General features: G+C 33.5%; 2 protein-coding genes across 16 annotated transcripts in view; one reads left to right on the forward strand and one right to left on the reverse strand.

Moving 5' to 3' along the window:
• Positions 1-17,130, reverse strand: part of ETHR (ecdysis triggering hormone receptor) — an 86,781-nt gene that overhangs the window by 4,391 nt on the left and 65,260 nt on the right. For 6 of the 11 annotated variants that reach the window (XM_067351371.1, XM_067351375.1, XM_067351373.1 and 3 more), the window contains 2 exons: positions 8,218-8,830; positions 4,815-7,232 (listed from right to left, as the gene is read on the reverse strand). The exons of 2 other annotated variants lie outside the window; for them this stretch is intronic. In XM_067351371.1, the coding sequence (XP_067207472.1) occupies positions 7,101-7,232; positions 8,218-8,830 (745 nt within the window). In that variant the 3' untranslated portion in view covers positions 4,815-7,100. Of the gene's footprint in view, positions 1-4,814; positions 7,233-7,616; positions 10,452-17,130 lie in introns of those variants that run through there. 3 more of the 11 variants (XM_012374067.2, XM_012374064.2, XM_012374062.2) reach the window with 2 other exon arrangements.
• LOC105676311 (uncharacterized) lies at positions 1,373-7,481 on the forward strand. Of its 5 annotated transcripts, XM_067351386.1 has the most exons (8): positions 1,373-1,750; positions 2,344-2,502; positions 2,566-2,595; positions 3,412-3,605; positions 3,747-3,941; positions 4,109-4,351; positions 4,497-4,675; positions 6,857-7,481. In XM_067351386.1, the coding sequence occupies exons 3-7, from the start codon at positions 2,568-2,570 to the stop codon at positions 4,656-4,658; spliced, it is 822 nt and encodes a 273-aa protein (XP_067207487.1). In that variant the 5' UTR covers positions 1,373-1,750; positions 2,344-2,502; positions 2,566-2,567; the 3' UTR covers positions 4,659-4,675; positions 6,857-7,481. The 5 variants fall into 5 exon arrangements, with proteins under 5 accessions (XP_067207487.1, XP_067207488.1, XP_012229501.2 ...); XM_067351387.1 differs by lacking the exon at positions 2,344-2,502; XM_012374076.2 differs by lacking the exon at positions 1,373-1,750 and having other exon boundaries at positions 1,800-2,502.

Here is a 17,130-nt window from a genome sequence, read left to right on the forward strand (position 1 = left end):
GTTTGTCAGCAACGAACTGTTATTTCAGTAGTGTGTTATATTTTTTCAATCTCTCAATATATTTTTACCCAAATATTTGTTTAATTTGATTGTCTTAATTTCCTTATCTATTTTAACAGAGTTAAAATTAAATTTCTTCGATTATTTGCGCAATTTGCGTTATTGATCAACGCTGCGCTAGGAAGTATCTATTATAATTGGAAAAGCTATTTCGAGTGCTGTTAGAATGTTATTTATTGATATCTTCTGAGTCATCACCTATCGCATGTATTAAGTATTACGTATCAGATTAATACGATTATACGATATAGTCGTAAAAAACAGGCGACACGTATTCTTATATAAAAAGATCCCCGTCCGTATCGTTACTCCTTACAAATTATCCTTCCGTGTTTAACAAAAAACACATGTTTGATATCAGAAATTAATATTCATTAATGACAGATAAGTCAATTTATCGTGATGAGAGTTTCGCAATTAACACATGCGTCGTGTTCTGAGTGTATATGTGTCTATGAGACTACATGACTGTCTGGTTTTTGTGAGTAATATGATAAAACAGTATTCACATGTGTGCTACAAGCACTTGCATATACAGGATGTCTTGAAAAAATAGAAGTAATCAGACCGATGACGATGCGAAAAGTTTTTTATTTTTAATTATTAATTACTTAAATTAAAAGGAAATTATTTTAATTTAATTTCCTTTTAATTTATAATTAATTTAATTTATAATTAAGTATTAACTCGATAGAAACAAGGGGTACTTATAGACGTTAAAGTTTCATCAGAACTATAGCAGACTGTAATGAGATTATTCCAATTAGACAACAAGTTCCGACAGATACGAGAGCCTAGCGGAATATCCACAACACCCTTATACTCGTTTAAAGACTGTTGTTAATGAATTAACATTATTATTTTGAAGGCGGTGGTAAATAATCACGTCTTACGAATCTTTCCTAACAAAAAATTAGTTTTGCTTGACGGATATCAGACTTGTTCCTGCCGAATATTGAAGCATTAATTATCGTTTATTTGCTCTTCTCTTCTCTTTTTCAGAACTTTGTAAATTTACGCGAATGTGAATTGTATTAGCAATATTTACAAAAAAAAAATCTGCAAACACGATAAAGAAATTTAATCTATTGTTCAATGCGTGAAAATAAAATTTTAATCGAATATCCACGGAACAGCTATCGAACAAGATCTATTCTCTGAAAGTAGACTTTATTTTGAAACACCTAGTATATGTAATATTAATATATATGTACATACAATATATAGACATTTACAAATACGGCAAGAGTATTTTTGAGGTTGATATCAACGCCATTCGATATCAACCGATATTCATAGTCGGAATATCGTAGTGTACGTTTCGCTTCGCTGTTCCGCCGTTCATTTGGAAATGTCCGAAAGTGTCATTGCAAACTAACACGTGCATTACACATACCGTGACACGATTCGTGTGACCTGTTCGTGCTAAATTTATCCTGTTCGTGTCGAAACCGCAATGTGTTCTCCTCTGATTTACAACGGCTCCGTATTGCCGTATGCACACGTATACGCTGTATTCACGTGTAACGTTATCGTTACGTGAAGTTCGCCGCACATCAAGTGAGTGATTTTTCAATCATCTTTTAATTTTATCTTCTAACAAACTGTGTTTGCCACAAAATCCACAACTGTTGATCAGCAGAAGTCATTCAGAATTAAAAATTCCGACGACAGTCGACTCTTGAAAAAGGTAAACTAAACTTTCTTTACAAAAAAGGTGTAGAATTGTTATTTGTTAGGCTAAACTGAGACAAATGACGAGCTAATTTTGATTTCAGTTCAATAGACGTAAAGTGAAACAATAAATTAGGTAAACAAAGATCGTTTATTTTTCGAAAAATTTTATCGAACGATTTTCTAAGAGTATAAAAGTGGTCAAGTTGTGCAAAAATTACAAGTAAATTTATTATATGAATAGACTGTTTACTCTATTTTTCATCATTTGTCTCAGGCTAGCCTAAATAAATAATTATTTATGCTACTTACCTTTATGTTATTTGTCTACAACTAAACACATAACAGTGCCACATAATAATTAGCAGTCCTTACCAACAAAAAAATTGCAATATGATAGGTTAAAATATCGCTTATTGAGCTTATTGTGTTTCATAACACTAAATCTAAGCGTTGATGATAAGAGAGCGCGAGAGTCGCGATGTGTTCTTGCTGAATTAGCGTTTCATTTCTTTGCGACACGTGGACGAAATGACACGGTGTCACTCTTAGCTCTCTCTTCTCATAGTCAAGTTCAGTTAATCGACATGTATAATTATCAACGCATAGAGACGCAAATTCATAATTATTGCTGGCAACGAAAATGGACTTTCCTGATTGCGTTGGTTTGTATCATTTTCATCATATTTCTCATATGGCATTCAACTGATAAGACAGTGAAATATGACACATACCTGGACGATGTACCTGAAAATCTTTATCAAGAAGGTAAGAATTTTATTTTACTATAATTCGTAAAAAAGAATTATTTTTCTTATCTCGCTGTTACAGTGATGAACAAATGGTACAACTTCTCGGGCGGTGAGTAATTCTAATACCTAATTTTGTGATTTTGATTGCTTCAATCGTATAATGTTTCGTATAACAAATAAGGATTTTTAAAGAGAATTTTGATACTGCAAATAAAAGTAGAATAAATTTTACATATGTAAAGCTTCACTTTAAGAAAATGGAATTTTAACATGGAAAAATTACTGATTGCGTCACTCAGACATATCGATACATTTATTAGATTGTAGTACTTGTAAATATAATTAGAACACGTTGTTCAGAGATACAATGTTCACGTACCATCTGTTACGTACCAAACATACTGCGCATTGTTCTGTACATGTTTATAGAAATAATGATCTTGTAAAGTGTTCGATAATTGCTGCAGATGCGCGGTCGCACCGTTGGTCGCTAGTGAAATTCGAGTCGACATTATTAAGAGAAAAAGATAGTTAGAGATAAAAACTAGGAATGTGATTTACCTATTTATTTCGCGCAAAATACAGAGACAACTGCAAACGTCGACAGATACAAAGTATATAATTTCGGATAACTATTGATTGAAAAGTGAGAGAGGAGGCACATTTGCGCGCGTAGGGGGTGTGCGTATGTAGATGTGTAACGGACGTATGATTTTAAGACAGAACAGAAACGATAATATACAGCGAGAATTAATGAGTTTAAAGTTATAACGGAAACGCGATTAATTAGAGAATAACGTTACTTGTCCGAGCACATGGCAACAACATTATGAATTAATAACAATTTCATCATCATTGTGAAAGTAGGAAATTTCGACACTCCAAATAATGACTAAAAAACAATTAATCATCAAATTTTATTTAGGTGAGGAATGGTATAACAAGAAAAATATATTCGCATTGAGCCCGGAGGCCTTTCAAAATCTATTGACGGACGTTCGACAGAATTGGATAATATGGAATCATAATGAGAACGAGTCGTATGATCTTCAAGAACCAAATGTCGAAGATCCATCGATGGGGCAATCGACGGTGATACGTGAAATTCTCAATGAGATGGTAGTAAAACAATTATCACAATTTCATGGGAAATGTAATAAACGAATTCGCGTTTCGAAACAATTCATCGAATGTAAAATAACTCAATCGATTCTCTCTGCGTACCAATAAATACTAAATTTTATTTATTGCTCTCTACAGAAAAATGGATTTTTCATAGAGTGCGGTGCGTATGACGGGGAAACGCGTAGCAATACGTTGTTTTTGGAGCGATTTAACGGATGGTCGGGTCTGTTGATAGAAGCTGATCCTATCAATTTTACAAAAATGTTGCAAAAAAATAGAAGGGCCTACCTATCGCCGACATGTCTTAGCGTCATCAACAGCCCTAGCGTGGTAAGAAAATAATGATGGCGAAATAGGTTGTCATCGTTAATGATGACTTTGAAACAATATTATCAGAGTCGCGAAGCCAGAGATTTGATTTCTGATTTATTGAATATGTAAATGCGTGGATGCTATGCAAATTTCGACGGGAAAATGCGAGCTTCTCGAAATTACAGAAGTTCTTTCTTATGGCGAAAAACGTGGGACGTTTACACGAGCCTGAAAATACGACGCAGGATGCGCCTACAAATTCGCCCGACGTGGCTTACACGGGCAAGCATATTCGCGTGCAGTGCTTCCCATTGTCAGTTTACATCGCCGCGTTGGGAGTCAAGACGGTCGATTATTTCAGTCTCGACGTCGAAGGTAACGAGATCGACGTACTAGAGACAATTCCGTTCAACGAGGTGGACATAAAGGCACGTACCTACAACTTTAGCGCGATCCATATTGAATCTTCATATTTGCGTTTGTCGCGAGATCACTCGCGTCTCTTTCGCCTGAGAAAACGGCGTGTAAATCATTTCTACGTCACATTGATGATGAAATATCTGTACTTTTTAGGTTCTCTCCGTGGAATATATACACAATGCGAAAAAAGATATAAAGGATATAAAGCAGTATATGATCGATATGATGAAACAACGGGGATACTATGTTTACAAGTTCGTTGAGCGATCGGATAACTTGGCGAATGATATTATTTTTGTGAAGCGCGACGTATGACGAACAAGCGCAAATAGGTAAAAAAAAAATTACATTCTAAATGATTATCCATCTGTGGATATTGTCTAATGACTGATATGCATAGTAGCTGTGATTACATATATAGTTTCTGTCAAAATGATAACTAATTTAAGTCGATAAGTGCGAAGAGATATATTTCAGATTGTTAATGAAAACATTTTATTATACAAGATATCTACAGAACCATACACTTTTTTTTTAAATAAAATAAGATGTCTCTCTCTATTTACGATCTACAGAAAACGAAACGACAGATCGCAACGTTATTTTAGTAATTACAAATAAACAGGAATAAATGGAGTTGCACAGTCAAAAATTTATAATTGTATATGGCACACTGCATGTAATCTCATTTGATAGAAATTAATCGCATTTCGTCACAATTCTCTCAATATTTTTATCAATCAACTGATTATTACATAAATGTTCCTGGAAACGCAATGTTTCCAATATTGTATGATAAATAATATGTGAGCCTTTTGTGGCAATATTTTTGAGAGCTTTGCAAGAATAAATTCAAATAAGATGCCGGCTCAATATGCGCATTAAAAAAAACTTTATAATTTATTATTTATTATAAATTCAATAATATATATGTTCTGCATATTTGCTTTTATATATAACAATTTTTAAAGATTCTACATCTTATAAACTTTGAGAAACATACACTGCCAACGTATAATATAGTATTTTGCTTCTTAAAATTTAACAAAAAATATTGTAAATTGAATTAGTTTAATGAACTATTTCGGAATAACTTACAATTACTATACAATTACAGCAAAAATTAATATTTGTTTATTGTCTTACTGTGTGAATAATGAAGTTATAATAGTTTCGCGAAAACAATTCAACTTCCGAGGATCGTATTAAATAATTCTGTAACAATTAAAGACTAGTATTTTAATCACTAATAAGATGTGATAGCTATGATATTTTGTTTTACATTAATACTGATCTGTCAAATATGTATTAAAAAATAATGTTTTGCGTAGGATTTTTTCAAATAGAATTAATTTTCTTCGATCTGCGAGAGAATTGTTTAAAAAAATTAATTTCAAAGAAAGTATGCGATTTTGTATATCAAGAGTCATGCATTTTCTCTCAGCTCTTCTTAATGATCTAGAAAATAGTCTCTCTTCATGCGAACATTCACTAGGAGAATTAAATCCACGGTTACGTAACGTCGCAAATTACGCAAATTATGAAAATCAAGTTTTTAGAGAATTTTAAGTAAACTTTATTTTAACAGAAATTTGATTGAAATTTTGTTATCTCAATATATGTAATATATGTAATAAAAACTAAAGAATTATTTACAACGATGCTTTCTAACACAATTTTAAAAAGATTTGAAACATATGAATTTGCAATTGAGAGAAACGAAAGTAGCGAACTCCTGATTTACTTTGTATCACGTTTATACGCGTGGAACTTTTGCATTGTATATTGTTCTTTAGTGCAATAATAGGCACGCTTGCGTTTAGCAGAGATAACGAGTGGGCGTCAATTGAACGTGATTAATTTAGAACTATATCCTCAGATTTAAACAGTTCTGCCCGAATATTGTTGCTCGACTGAACCATTATCTCTGCCGAATGCGCGTATTATGTAATAGATTGGAGCAGAGCCGGCTTAACACATATTAAGCGGTATAGAAAATGCCAATATATCCTACGATTTGATATTGGCGCAATTTTCGCGCTCTGTTTGTCACGCAGATACGTTAACAGATATCAAATTTCAAGTTTTTTTGTAAACATTAAGTATTAATTAATAAGTTAATGTTTCGTTGGTTCCTATAAAATTAAAATATATTATTGTTAAGATCTTTGTAATACAAATAAATTTTCGGCACTAAGATTGTGTCCAAAGATTTAGGATAAAAACTTCCAATCGGATAGTACAATAATAAAAAAGTTTCTTTTTAAATAGAAACAAACTATTTTTTTAAATGTATTATAATAAATTCATCAAATATTCAAATTAATGCAAAAATATATACGTTAATTTTTTGATATTAAAGAACATTTGTGTAAAAAAGGATAACACTAAAACAGTTAACTGCGCTGCGATCCTTCGAGCAGGGTGGGCATTTGTTGACTTGAATTATCGTTAACAATGAAAACATCAATTATGTACATACATATATCTAAGTCAGACTTTTATTTTATCAGAAAAAAATGAGATGCAGCTGATGTTAAAATGCGAAAATTCCATAAAAGTTCTATATGAGCATTTTTATGGCAATTGCACAGAAGCTTCTCGAGCTACTTCGCGTAGGATCTGCTAATTTACGTAAGCAAAAAAATTACTTTAAATCTATACTAAAAAGTATTTCTTTCTAGATGCCAGCATCGTGTGAAAAATACCTACCATAAATACCTACCGCGTACAATAAAAATATGCCCCAGATAAAATTCAATTAAATTCTGATTTGTGTATAAAATTTGCAATTTCTTTTTCACTTTTGTGCCGATTATTAACAATATCTTGCTTCTGCTGTCGGACTTTATCACTGATTCCGTCGATGGAATAACGAATTTCTGATTCCTAGAATACAACAAAACGGTCTCAGTGATAATCAATGTTAAAATAATAGACAGTTATTAAAAATAAATCTGCTATTTGCAGTAACGCGGTTTTCACGCTTCGTTCTCTCTCATCTACATATCTGCTTAATTAAAGCTACATTAAATTTATCACGGTTAAAGCATTTAGGAACGAAAGGTTCGCGTATCCCGCCTTTTATACGCATTATTAATGCCTGGAAGAGAGTCGTTTTTATTCTAATACTTACCGTATCACGTAGCTCTTTTTTTTTTATATGAACGTACACAATATATAACGTATAAAATCGAGGAACTAAATCGTTATCGTGATTATGTCACAGCGAGAGAGTGGCTAATACAATTATTGTACTCTAATCTCATTTAGACTCGTGAATCATGTCTAACAAGCTAACGTTGACATAGTAACATTCAGTGAACATTTAATTAACAATTATTTCTTATCCATCGCTACTAAACTCGTGGATATTCTATAATTAAATTAGTTGATATTAATAAATAATCTACTCAATTGTCATCACATATATGAGATACTGGGATGCTATGATGAAGAGCATTGAAAAGAGTTACGACGACGTATGGAGAACCGACCGAAAATTCGATTCGCTATTGCACAATTTGTCAATTTGTATGTTTCACTTTTTAGACCAAACCTGCTAAATTGATCATTGCGTGTAAAATATTCAATAAAATATCCCAATTGCCCGGATGAAAAGTAATAAAAAATTTAACAATGGCTCTGCAGGACGAAATGGAATGAAAGACTCGAAAACAGCAGAGCTGGATGAATCATTTTTCGACGGAATAAAAGAAAGAATTTCGCTTCGAATTTCGCTTTTCAAATGATTCTAGCTTAATTAGGGTTAAACGTAACTCTCCTGCTTCTTCTTAACGATACTCCCGGCCACGACGGCCGTGAGTAAAGGCAATTTGATCTGTTTCTCGGACGCATGGTCGTTGCATGGTACCTTGACGCTGCAACTCTTGTTGCTGCTCTGCCTGCGCCAGAAGTCCGATTGGTTGCTGCTGTAATTTGTCGATCCGGTCGTGTATGTCGCCGTACGTCCCGACGTGTTCTTCCGTCTGCTCGACCGCAGGCAGCACAGCTTGAGGAAGCCCTCCCTGAATTTCGTCGACATCAAATTGTAGAGAATGGGATTGATCGCCGAGTTCAGATACAGCATCACTCTGCAGAAGTACAGGAGACTGTAGTAGCCCTCTATGCCGAGCGAGACGACCATCTTGGGCGGCACGATGATAATCCAGAGCGTGAAGGCTTTGAAGGGCAGCAGGCAAAAGAAGAAGCACAGCACCACCGTGCCCAGCATCAGGACCACCTGCCTGCGGTACTTGAGCAGATTGTTCGCCGGTCCGCGGCTTATCGCCGGATTCTCCATCAGGTGTTGCGCGATCACGGTGTACAGGATGATCAGAATGAGCAGCGGGATCACGAAGAACACCACGATCGTCGTCACGATGAAGCCCGTCATCCACCATTCCGACGCCATGGTTAAGCACGTGGGGATGTACGTACCGTTGCCGTTCTCCTCGACCTCGTAGGTCACCATCAGCAGTATGGGACTAAAATGTGTTGGAAGATATAAAGATCGGTTATTGCCGCGCCTGTGTGTGCGTCGTGCGTGCAGCCAAGCTTTCGGCAAATTATTACAATGCTGTGTGAATGTAGCCTGCTGTGCAGCGTTAAGCCTCTTTAAAATACATCGCGACATTTTGATAAAATATCTTGGCAAAAGCCTTTTTCTGCGTTATCAAACGATTTATATGCAAATGTAGCATATTTCTTATTAAAAATTTGTATAATTTATGAAAATAAGAGTGAAATTATTTGACACGGGATACTCTCGTGAACAAGTTTCATGTATTTTTATTCTAAAAAGATATTTATAAGAAATATTTCCGTGACATGTTTGATATATCAGACTCCACTTAATTGCTTGCAATTATGCTGAAAGGGATCACACTATTTAAAGCCGAACTTTTCGGATGTAATCACGCCCGTAAATAAATCATTTGTTTGTTTCTGGGGTACACAATTGTTAAAGTTAATGCCTCATGTCGAAACAATCAATTTAGGTTGCCAGAGATTGCCTTTTTCAGAATTACTCAGAGAATTACTCCAGTGATTTTCATTTCAAATAAAAATAAAAGTTTGAATTTTTCAATGCTTCCTCATTATTTTACAACAAGCACAGTTTTCCGATACTTTAATGTTTTTTTATGGCAAATATAATTTTTTAATGTTTCCATATTTTTTCACGATAGGTATAATTTTATAATATTTCTATACATTCTTTTATGGCAAATATAGTTTTCCAATACTTTCATATCCATTTAATGCAAGTGCTATTTTTCAGTACATCCACATTTTGTTTCAGCAAGTATATCAGCTTTAAAAGATCATTTAACGATAATAGTCTCTCTCTAATGTTGACTCGTATTTTAATTTAAATGTCATTGATCGGCCACTTTTTACAAGAGCGTATCATCGCGTTGCGACTTTGATAGCAAATCACAGTAACCAATCTCTCGATCCTCCAATCATAAAAAGTTCTCTTCCTGATTCAGATCTTCCTGCTGATGCGCCATCATTCTTCTAGTGCCGATAATTGTGCTTCTACATGTCCCTTGCTTGCTGTCAAAACCGCACAGTTTCAGGAAACCCCGCCTGAATTTGCTGCTCATCAGATTGTACAGTATCGGGTTGCCGGCGCTGTTCAAATAGAACATGATCCTGCAGAAATTGAGTAGACCGAAGAAGGTGTCGGAATCGATCGCGGCTATGTGCTTGGCGGGCGCTATCACGATGTAGAAGATAAGGAGCCGGTACGGTGACAAACACACGAAAAAGCTGACCACCACCGTCAGCAGCATGTACACCACCTGCCTTCTGGCGCGGCTGTGATACGAATCGCTGATGTTGCCGGACGTCGACGAGTCGCGAATCAGGTGTCTCACGATAAGCGAGTACAACACGACGAGTATTACGAACGGCGCGACGAAGAAGAGCAACACTAGCAGCAGGAAGAACGTCACGCTGGCGATGGTGTCGGCCTGCGTCAGGCATACCGCCACGCGATTCACCTGACTTGCCGCCTCCTGCTGATCGCTCCCGACTGCGCCCTGCGCGAGCCCGTGACTCGTCATTCCCATTTCGCGATACTGCGACACCCAGATCATCGGACTGCAATCAATCGGAAAAAAAAGCGAGATTGCACTTTATTTCAGTTTGCACTTGTTTCTCGGCTTCGACGAAGCGATAGGCGGACAGAAGAAGGAGGCAGCGAAGCGAGACGGAGTTCAATTCGACGTTTGATTGCTTGGCAGATCGAGAATAGCTGAGTGGAAATGCTCTTCAGTAAGATGGATCGAGATCACGAAGACGTAAGCTGATGAGATAAAGACAAATTGCAGTTTGTAATACGTTGATCCATCACTAAGCTAAGATGTGTTTAGATGGTTTAGACAGTTTACTTTTCCAACGTTGCTTAATCGTGTCTTAACTTGGTAAAGATAGATGCGTACCGCAAAACTTTATCTGCATCACTATTTGCTCTGTTGATTGAGACGATTATACATCTTGTTCGCGCACACTGTTCACGTTCACAACGATGTACAAAGTGTCGATGATCCATATCGGAGAAGTTATTGCCGCGCATGTTAGATTCGCAACAAGAAAGAAAGTAGTTTTTAATTTTTGTCTCATAAATAAAATTTCTTTCTTAACTAGAATGCCTCGAGTATTCTATCGATGTCAACATAATTTCATTGAAAAAAATAACTGTCAGAAGTTATACAAAAATAATTTTAAACTTTTATTTTATATTGAATTAAATTTAGGAATGCTTAGAATAATTTACACATAAATATAAATTTATTCTTTAAACTAATTACTGATGTAACAAGGTTTATTTTTTATTCAATAGTTTTAAAATTATTTTGATCGATTGGCAGCAAACTTTATTTAGTAATCTAGAGAAGTAGAGATATTATTATATTGATTATTAATATAATAATGCTACATATTTTTTTTATTATTACTCTTCATTATTGATTTCTAGAATTATAGAAATTATTATTGCAAACAACTGTCATTAATTTGTAATTTGATTCAACAGGTGTGATTGTTTCGCTTGTCCATTTGAGTAAGTCGAAATTCTCGAAGTAACGCAAGATGTTTTTATCAAAAAAAGTAATAAAATATTTTTATATTACTCTTTTCTTTCATTTTTTTTGTTTCTTTATTAATTTGTTTAAAATTATTAAAATTCTTTAAAAATATTATCTATTTTTAAAGAAATAATATTGTATTTGAGCTCTTTGAGCTTATTTATTAAAGTTTTTGATTATTAAAGAATGTAATTTTTGCCTTTTATTTATAATACTTCCTATGCCATGTAAAAGTAATTTTCTACAAAGTAAATATTCAAGATTTAAGAAATTTCAAGATATTCGAATTAAAATTGTAAAGTAAAAAAATCTTTTTTTTTATCAATTTATGAGTACAGATGAAGGGAAATAGCAAGTGTCTCCGTGTAATCACTTTCCCACGCGGTGAAACAGAATATCGCGTTTTTTTTCTGGTTCTGACACTTTACACGGGACACTACAGATCGAACCCAATTTTCGCGCGCCGAGGATAGGGTAGTATCGAGTTTCCCGGAGTGCTTGGTGAAATGTGATTTCGATAATTGCGCGCCGCCGTTTATTTCGACGCGACGTGTAAAAAAAGTGATGGTCTTTTTAACCCTTAAGTAAAAAGCGCAGTAGAAAGTTGTACCGACACCTGTGTTAGGTCCTTTCGATTCTCACTCATTCAAATGTATCTATAAAGGTATAAATAAATGTATCTATAAATTTTTTCGTTGCTATTCAGAAAAATTGAGTGAAAAATCAAGTTTGCATTATAATAAATATAAATAATTATTTTTTATCATTTTTGTTAGAACCATCATAAAACAGCTCTGCCAACAATTCTCTTTTAAAGCCTACTCGAATATTTGTAAATAAAAGAAAGAAACAAATATGTTGTCATTAGAAATATGTAAATTATTATATAATTATCTTGTGTTATATACTTTCTTTTCATATTTGCAAAATTTGTATTTATCTAGAACTATCTAAATATGAAACTTGATTGAGTTATATAAACTGACGAATCTGAGAAACTTCGAAACAGTTATGCATTATCCTGTTGAAATTGCGTTGTTGCGTTTGCTTGTCTCACGTAAAATCGCTCGATTTTACGTGAGACAAGCAAACGAGTGATTTTACGTGAGAACTAGTTTTGGAACAATTTATCATTGAATCGCATCGTTGTGCATATTCAATGACGCGAGATATGATTTTTGCTGAAACTCTTCAAAACTTGTCAGTGGAACATTTTTCTCGATCTTGTTTTCAAATTGTTATAAATATATGAAATTCAAATTTATGAAATTCATGATTGCTATAGGTAAATATTTTTGAACGGTAAAGACTTCACGGGAATTACACTTTTCAATCTACCATAGGAAATTGAAATATAGAAAAATTAAAATTAGAATGAAAGTACGTCATAAACTTGTTACACTTAATGAGAAAATACGGCACACGCTTTTTATTTTTCATGTTAAAAAAAATCTTATTTAACGTCAAAATAAAAATTACAATTCTAGGACAATTCTATTTATTATATAATAGCACTGAAAGCTGTGACATGTCTTTTCCATTTATTATTTCATTCTTATTAATGTTTTAGAAATATTGAACAGCTAATACCTATATGAAATATAAAAATGCAGATTCTAGAATTTTTGTTTCATACATAATATATGACAAAGGAATAATATTTTTTCGTGAAAGATAACATCAAGTTGTGCATTACTTATGGCTTACAGCGACAGCAAAATTTTATGAATTCGCAAGAAAGCATGTAAGTATATGTACAGCTGTAAAGCATGTAAGTATTTATGTAAAGCTGATTTTAAAGTTGTTCGCGAAATTACGAGCTGTCAACGTAATCCAAGAAGATAAAAGAAGTACACTTTCATCTCTAAAACTAACTAGTTTGCATACCTGTAATTTTATATTTTTGGTATGTTTCTCCAAATTCTAAAAAGCAACTTCATTTTATACTGCAAGTTTTATTTTCTGTATGCACGATATTACAGCAATTTGCGATAGTAATTTTAATGAAAGATTCTCTAATGAATTTGGTCGCTGAATTTAATCTTGAATTCGGTTGCCTGCACTATTGCGCACTGGTGTACGTTAAAAGCTGTTGTACGTAAAATTAACTACAAAATTTACAAAGGCAAAACATAAGCACCTTTACTCAACAGCGCCTATTTTAAACAAACGTTAAGATATTAAAAATAATGTTTCCACATTATTTAAAGAAATATATGTTGGGTTAAAAATTCTACTAATTACTTCTTTTATAAATGGTAACATTATCAAGTATTTTACCATCAAAATGCTTATGTCAAATTTTAATCTCATGTGCACCTTTAGTGATCGCAATTGCTATTAATAAAAATATCATAGAATTAACAATTTTCTAATTAAAAGCTATTTAAAAGAAAGATTTTTTACAAATTAAAATGGAGAATAATAAAATTATTAAAATAATAATTAAAATAAATAATAAATAATAAAATATTTTTCATTAATTTTAACTTTAAATTTTACTTAAAAATTTTAATTTAATAGAATTACATAGTTAGAAAGACACATAACGTTTTGAAAATGGAAAAGTTAAAACAAACAACAGCTCCCTTCGTCATTTTTTTCAAAAAATCGGTTCTAAATTAACCAGAGATTATTAGAATAATGATTTCAAATTACGAGATATCATGTATATACATATTTGTGTGCTATAAAGAAGGAAATATAACAAAAAAATATTATCTTTATATTAATAAAATAAAAATTGTGCAGAAAAAGTGATTTCTAACAGCAGCCGTGTCGTGGTTAGTCTTAAAATTAATTTTTCACAAAAATCACTCGAGAATGCAAAAACATTTCCCGACTGTTTTGATTTACAAGTGGAACGGAAGCAGAGAGATCGGCGAAAATAACTGCGGGTATACTTAAAGCGAGTTTTTACGGGCGTGCAATAAGCCGCATTGTAATTTGCATTTGCAATTTTATTGCTTTATTCGTACGAGCTCGCGTACTGGAAAAACAAAATTTCGCACACTTGTGCCTGTTACGCTTCGTGGAAAAAATTACACGTGTAAAAACCACGCACTTCAAACTTTCCATCCAGTAGTGCATCAACGACATACATGCTCGAAGCATTTTGTTCTCGGGGCGAAGTCGGAAATTGATTCATTTGTCCCAGTATTTTTCTCATTTCGACATAGCACATAGCAACAATAGTGGAAATGAACAGATGCTAATGTCAATTTCTCTTCTGTAAGTTGCACAGCGACTTTTGTTATCGTATGCACACTTCCAATTTCTCCTGATCTATCGGTTTCCCGCAAGCTGTTTTCTCCTTTGCCATCAATAACGTCGTGTCGCAACGGCTCCAAAATTACAATCCGAGAACGTGCTTCTGACGGAAAAACACTGAGTTTTATAGACCAAAGGATCCACGTCACTGTGTCTCGATCCCGTTAATACGATTATCCAGCTTTTCTTAAGAACCCCGTGAGACGTGTCGACTAAATCCTTGTATAATCCACGAGAATATTTCAGTCGGGAAATTCCTTCATAAATTTTCTGATGTTGTCATGATAGAATTTAAAATTGGAATGAAAAATTTTGATTGAACATTGTGAAATAGAAGTAAGAACATTGTGAAATAGAAGTAAGAAAGTTTATTTTGTCGATGCACTTCTTTGTGCAAAAGCACGTGATAAATTAATTTTTTCTCTTAATTTCTCTCTGGAATATATAATTATTATATTATCGTTTTTCTACCTTCGCATTCATTTTAATTTTAATAGACAAGTACAATTAAATTATATTTAGCATGAATTTAAACGCTAAAATATTGAATCAATCAATTTGAAGAGATTTAACTTCAAAAATTAAAATAACTGCGGAATGTAGAATCCTAGAAAACTCTTAAAAGTATACATACATCTGCAGTTTGTGTTGCATAACTGAATCCGATTACGAATGGTATGCAAAGAGGCACCGCATATTTTTGCAATCTGCATAATGCAACGAAATAAATATGCGCTATACTACTTTGTGTGAAATATAGGCGTCGATGAATACAATGAGTAGGGTAGAAAATCGTCTTTGAATTTGGTATGCCGGTTGGTTTCAAGCTCAGTTGTGTAATACAATTTGTAGCATAGCTCAATCGCTGCTTTACTCTCAAAGCTCTGTTCAACAGCTCACGCTGTTGAAACCGCTTAAGCAGTATATATTCGAAAGGAGAAATACCACACGGGAGCTACTAATTTCGTTTGAGTGTAATCTGTGCTAAGATATACTTTGTCGAGCAATTAAAGTACTTTTAAAGTTCGTACCGCTGAGAATCATTGAGAAGCAAAATAATTTCTGCGTTTATCATGCCTTCAAATATTTCAAAGAAAGTTAATTGATATCTTTATTTTACTTATACACTGCGCGTATAACGTCGGTTAATTATGATTTTAAATTATGTATTATATCGCAATGAAATAAACTAAAAATAATAGGTAGATCAAAAAAATTTATAAATAACAAGTTTCAAAAATTTTCATGTTTAATTGTATATCGAATGTTTCAAAATTATTCAATTATTCTTTCATTACAAATTTTATAGTCGATTTGAAATTGATTAAAGAAAAATCAAAATTATATATTTTGCCGTTAATTTCAAGCAATTAGAGTTTGAATGCAAAGCTAAATATGTACAATATTAAAAATACGAAAATGGTGATGTATGATGATCTCTCTCGTTTCGCCAAGAAAAATATTCCAAATTGATCAAAACAACTACAATTCGAATATGCGGTGATAAAAATGCCGTATCGAAGTATAGAAGAAGATTAATAAAAACGTAAGTAAACAACGCTATTAATTTTTATTCGAGATTAATAATCTTTTCGTGGCACGTGGTATTTAATTTGCGATTTTAACAATATCGCAATGTTTAGTTAGAATGTAGCTTCCTACTTAATCCTAAGTGGCTATAAATTTAGGCTCTTTGTATTTGACGACTGAGAGACATCGATCAACGCGTAACGCGTACACGACGTACGCAGGCTCTGCGAGAAGTGGTTTACGAACGATATCGCTTTTATGACGCGTGTGCGGTTCCACTATAGTGTGTAATAGCTTTTATCTGGGGAAAAGCGAGTGTGTGAAGGTGACACAGTGGCGAGCTGAACTTTATGGAATAAAAATCGAATCTTTCTATTGCGCTTTTTCAAACGTGCATTTATAAAGAGAAGATTGGCTTTGTTGGTTATTCTTGAAAATTTAATCCCGACACCACAGAGATAAACCCACCTGCGAGTTTAATTTCTCTGTCATTTCTTTTAATAAAAATGTCTCTCGTGTTGCCATTAAATTCTGTCTTGTATAAAATTTTTTATTTAAACGTTTCAAGGCAAAGGGATTAAAAAATGTGAATAAAGAAAAAGTGAATATTTAAATATTGCTCCTGACAACAATATCATGTCGTTCTTGCCAAGCATGAGAGATTGCACGTTAGGTTGCAATAAGGAGTTTCGCAAAGAAACTCTCGAAAGAAGTTCTCGCTTTAAATATTATCGCGTAACACGTGCTCGAGACATGTGCTATACATGACGTGCGTTCGAATAGCGACATACATCGTCCGTACATTTTCTCATAAGAAATGTTTGCACACGATACTTTCTTTACGCGCGGCAAATCTGCAATCTTAAGAAAGTGTGGACATGTATCTGCTTTCA

Source organism: Linepithema humile, chromosome 3 (assembly GCF_040581485.1).
Source record: "Linepithema humile isolate Giens D197 chromosome 3, Lhum_UNIL_v1.0, whole genome shotgun sequence".
In the NCBI taxonomy this organism is placed as follows: domain Eukaryota; kingdom Metazoa; phylum Arthropoda; class Insecta; order Hymenoptera; family Formicidae; genus Linepithema; species Linepithema humile.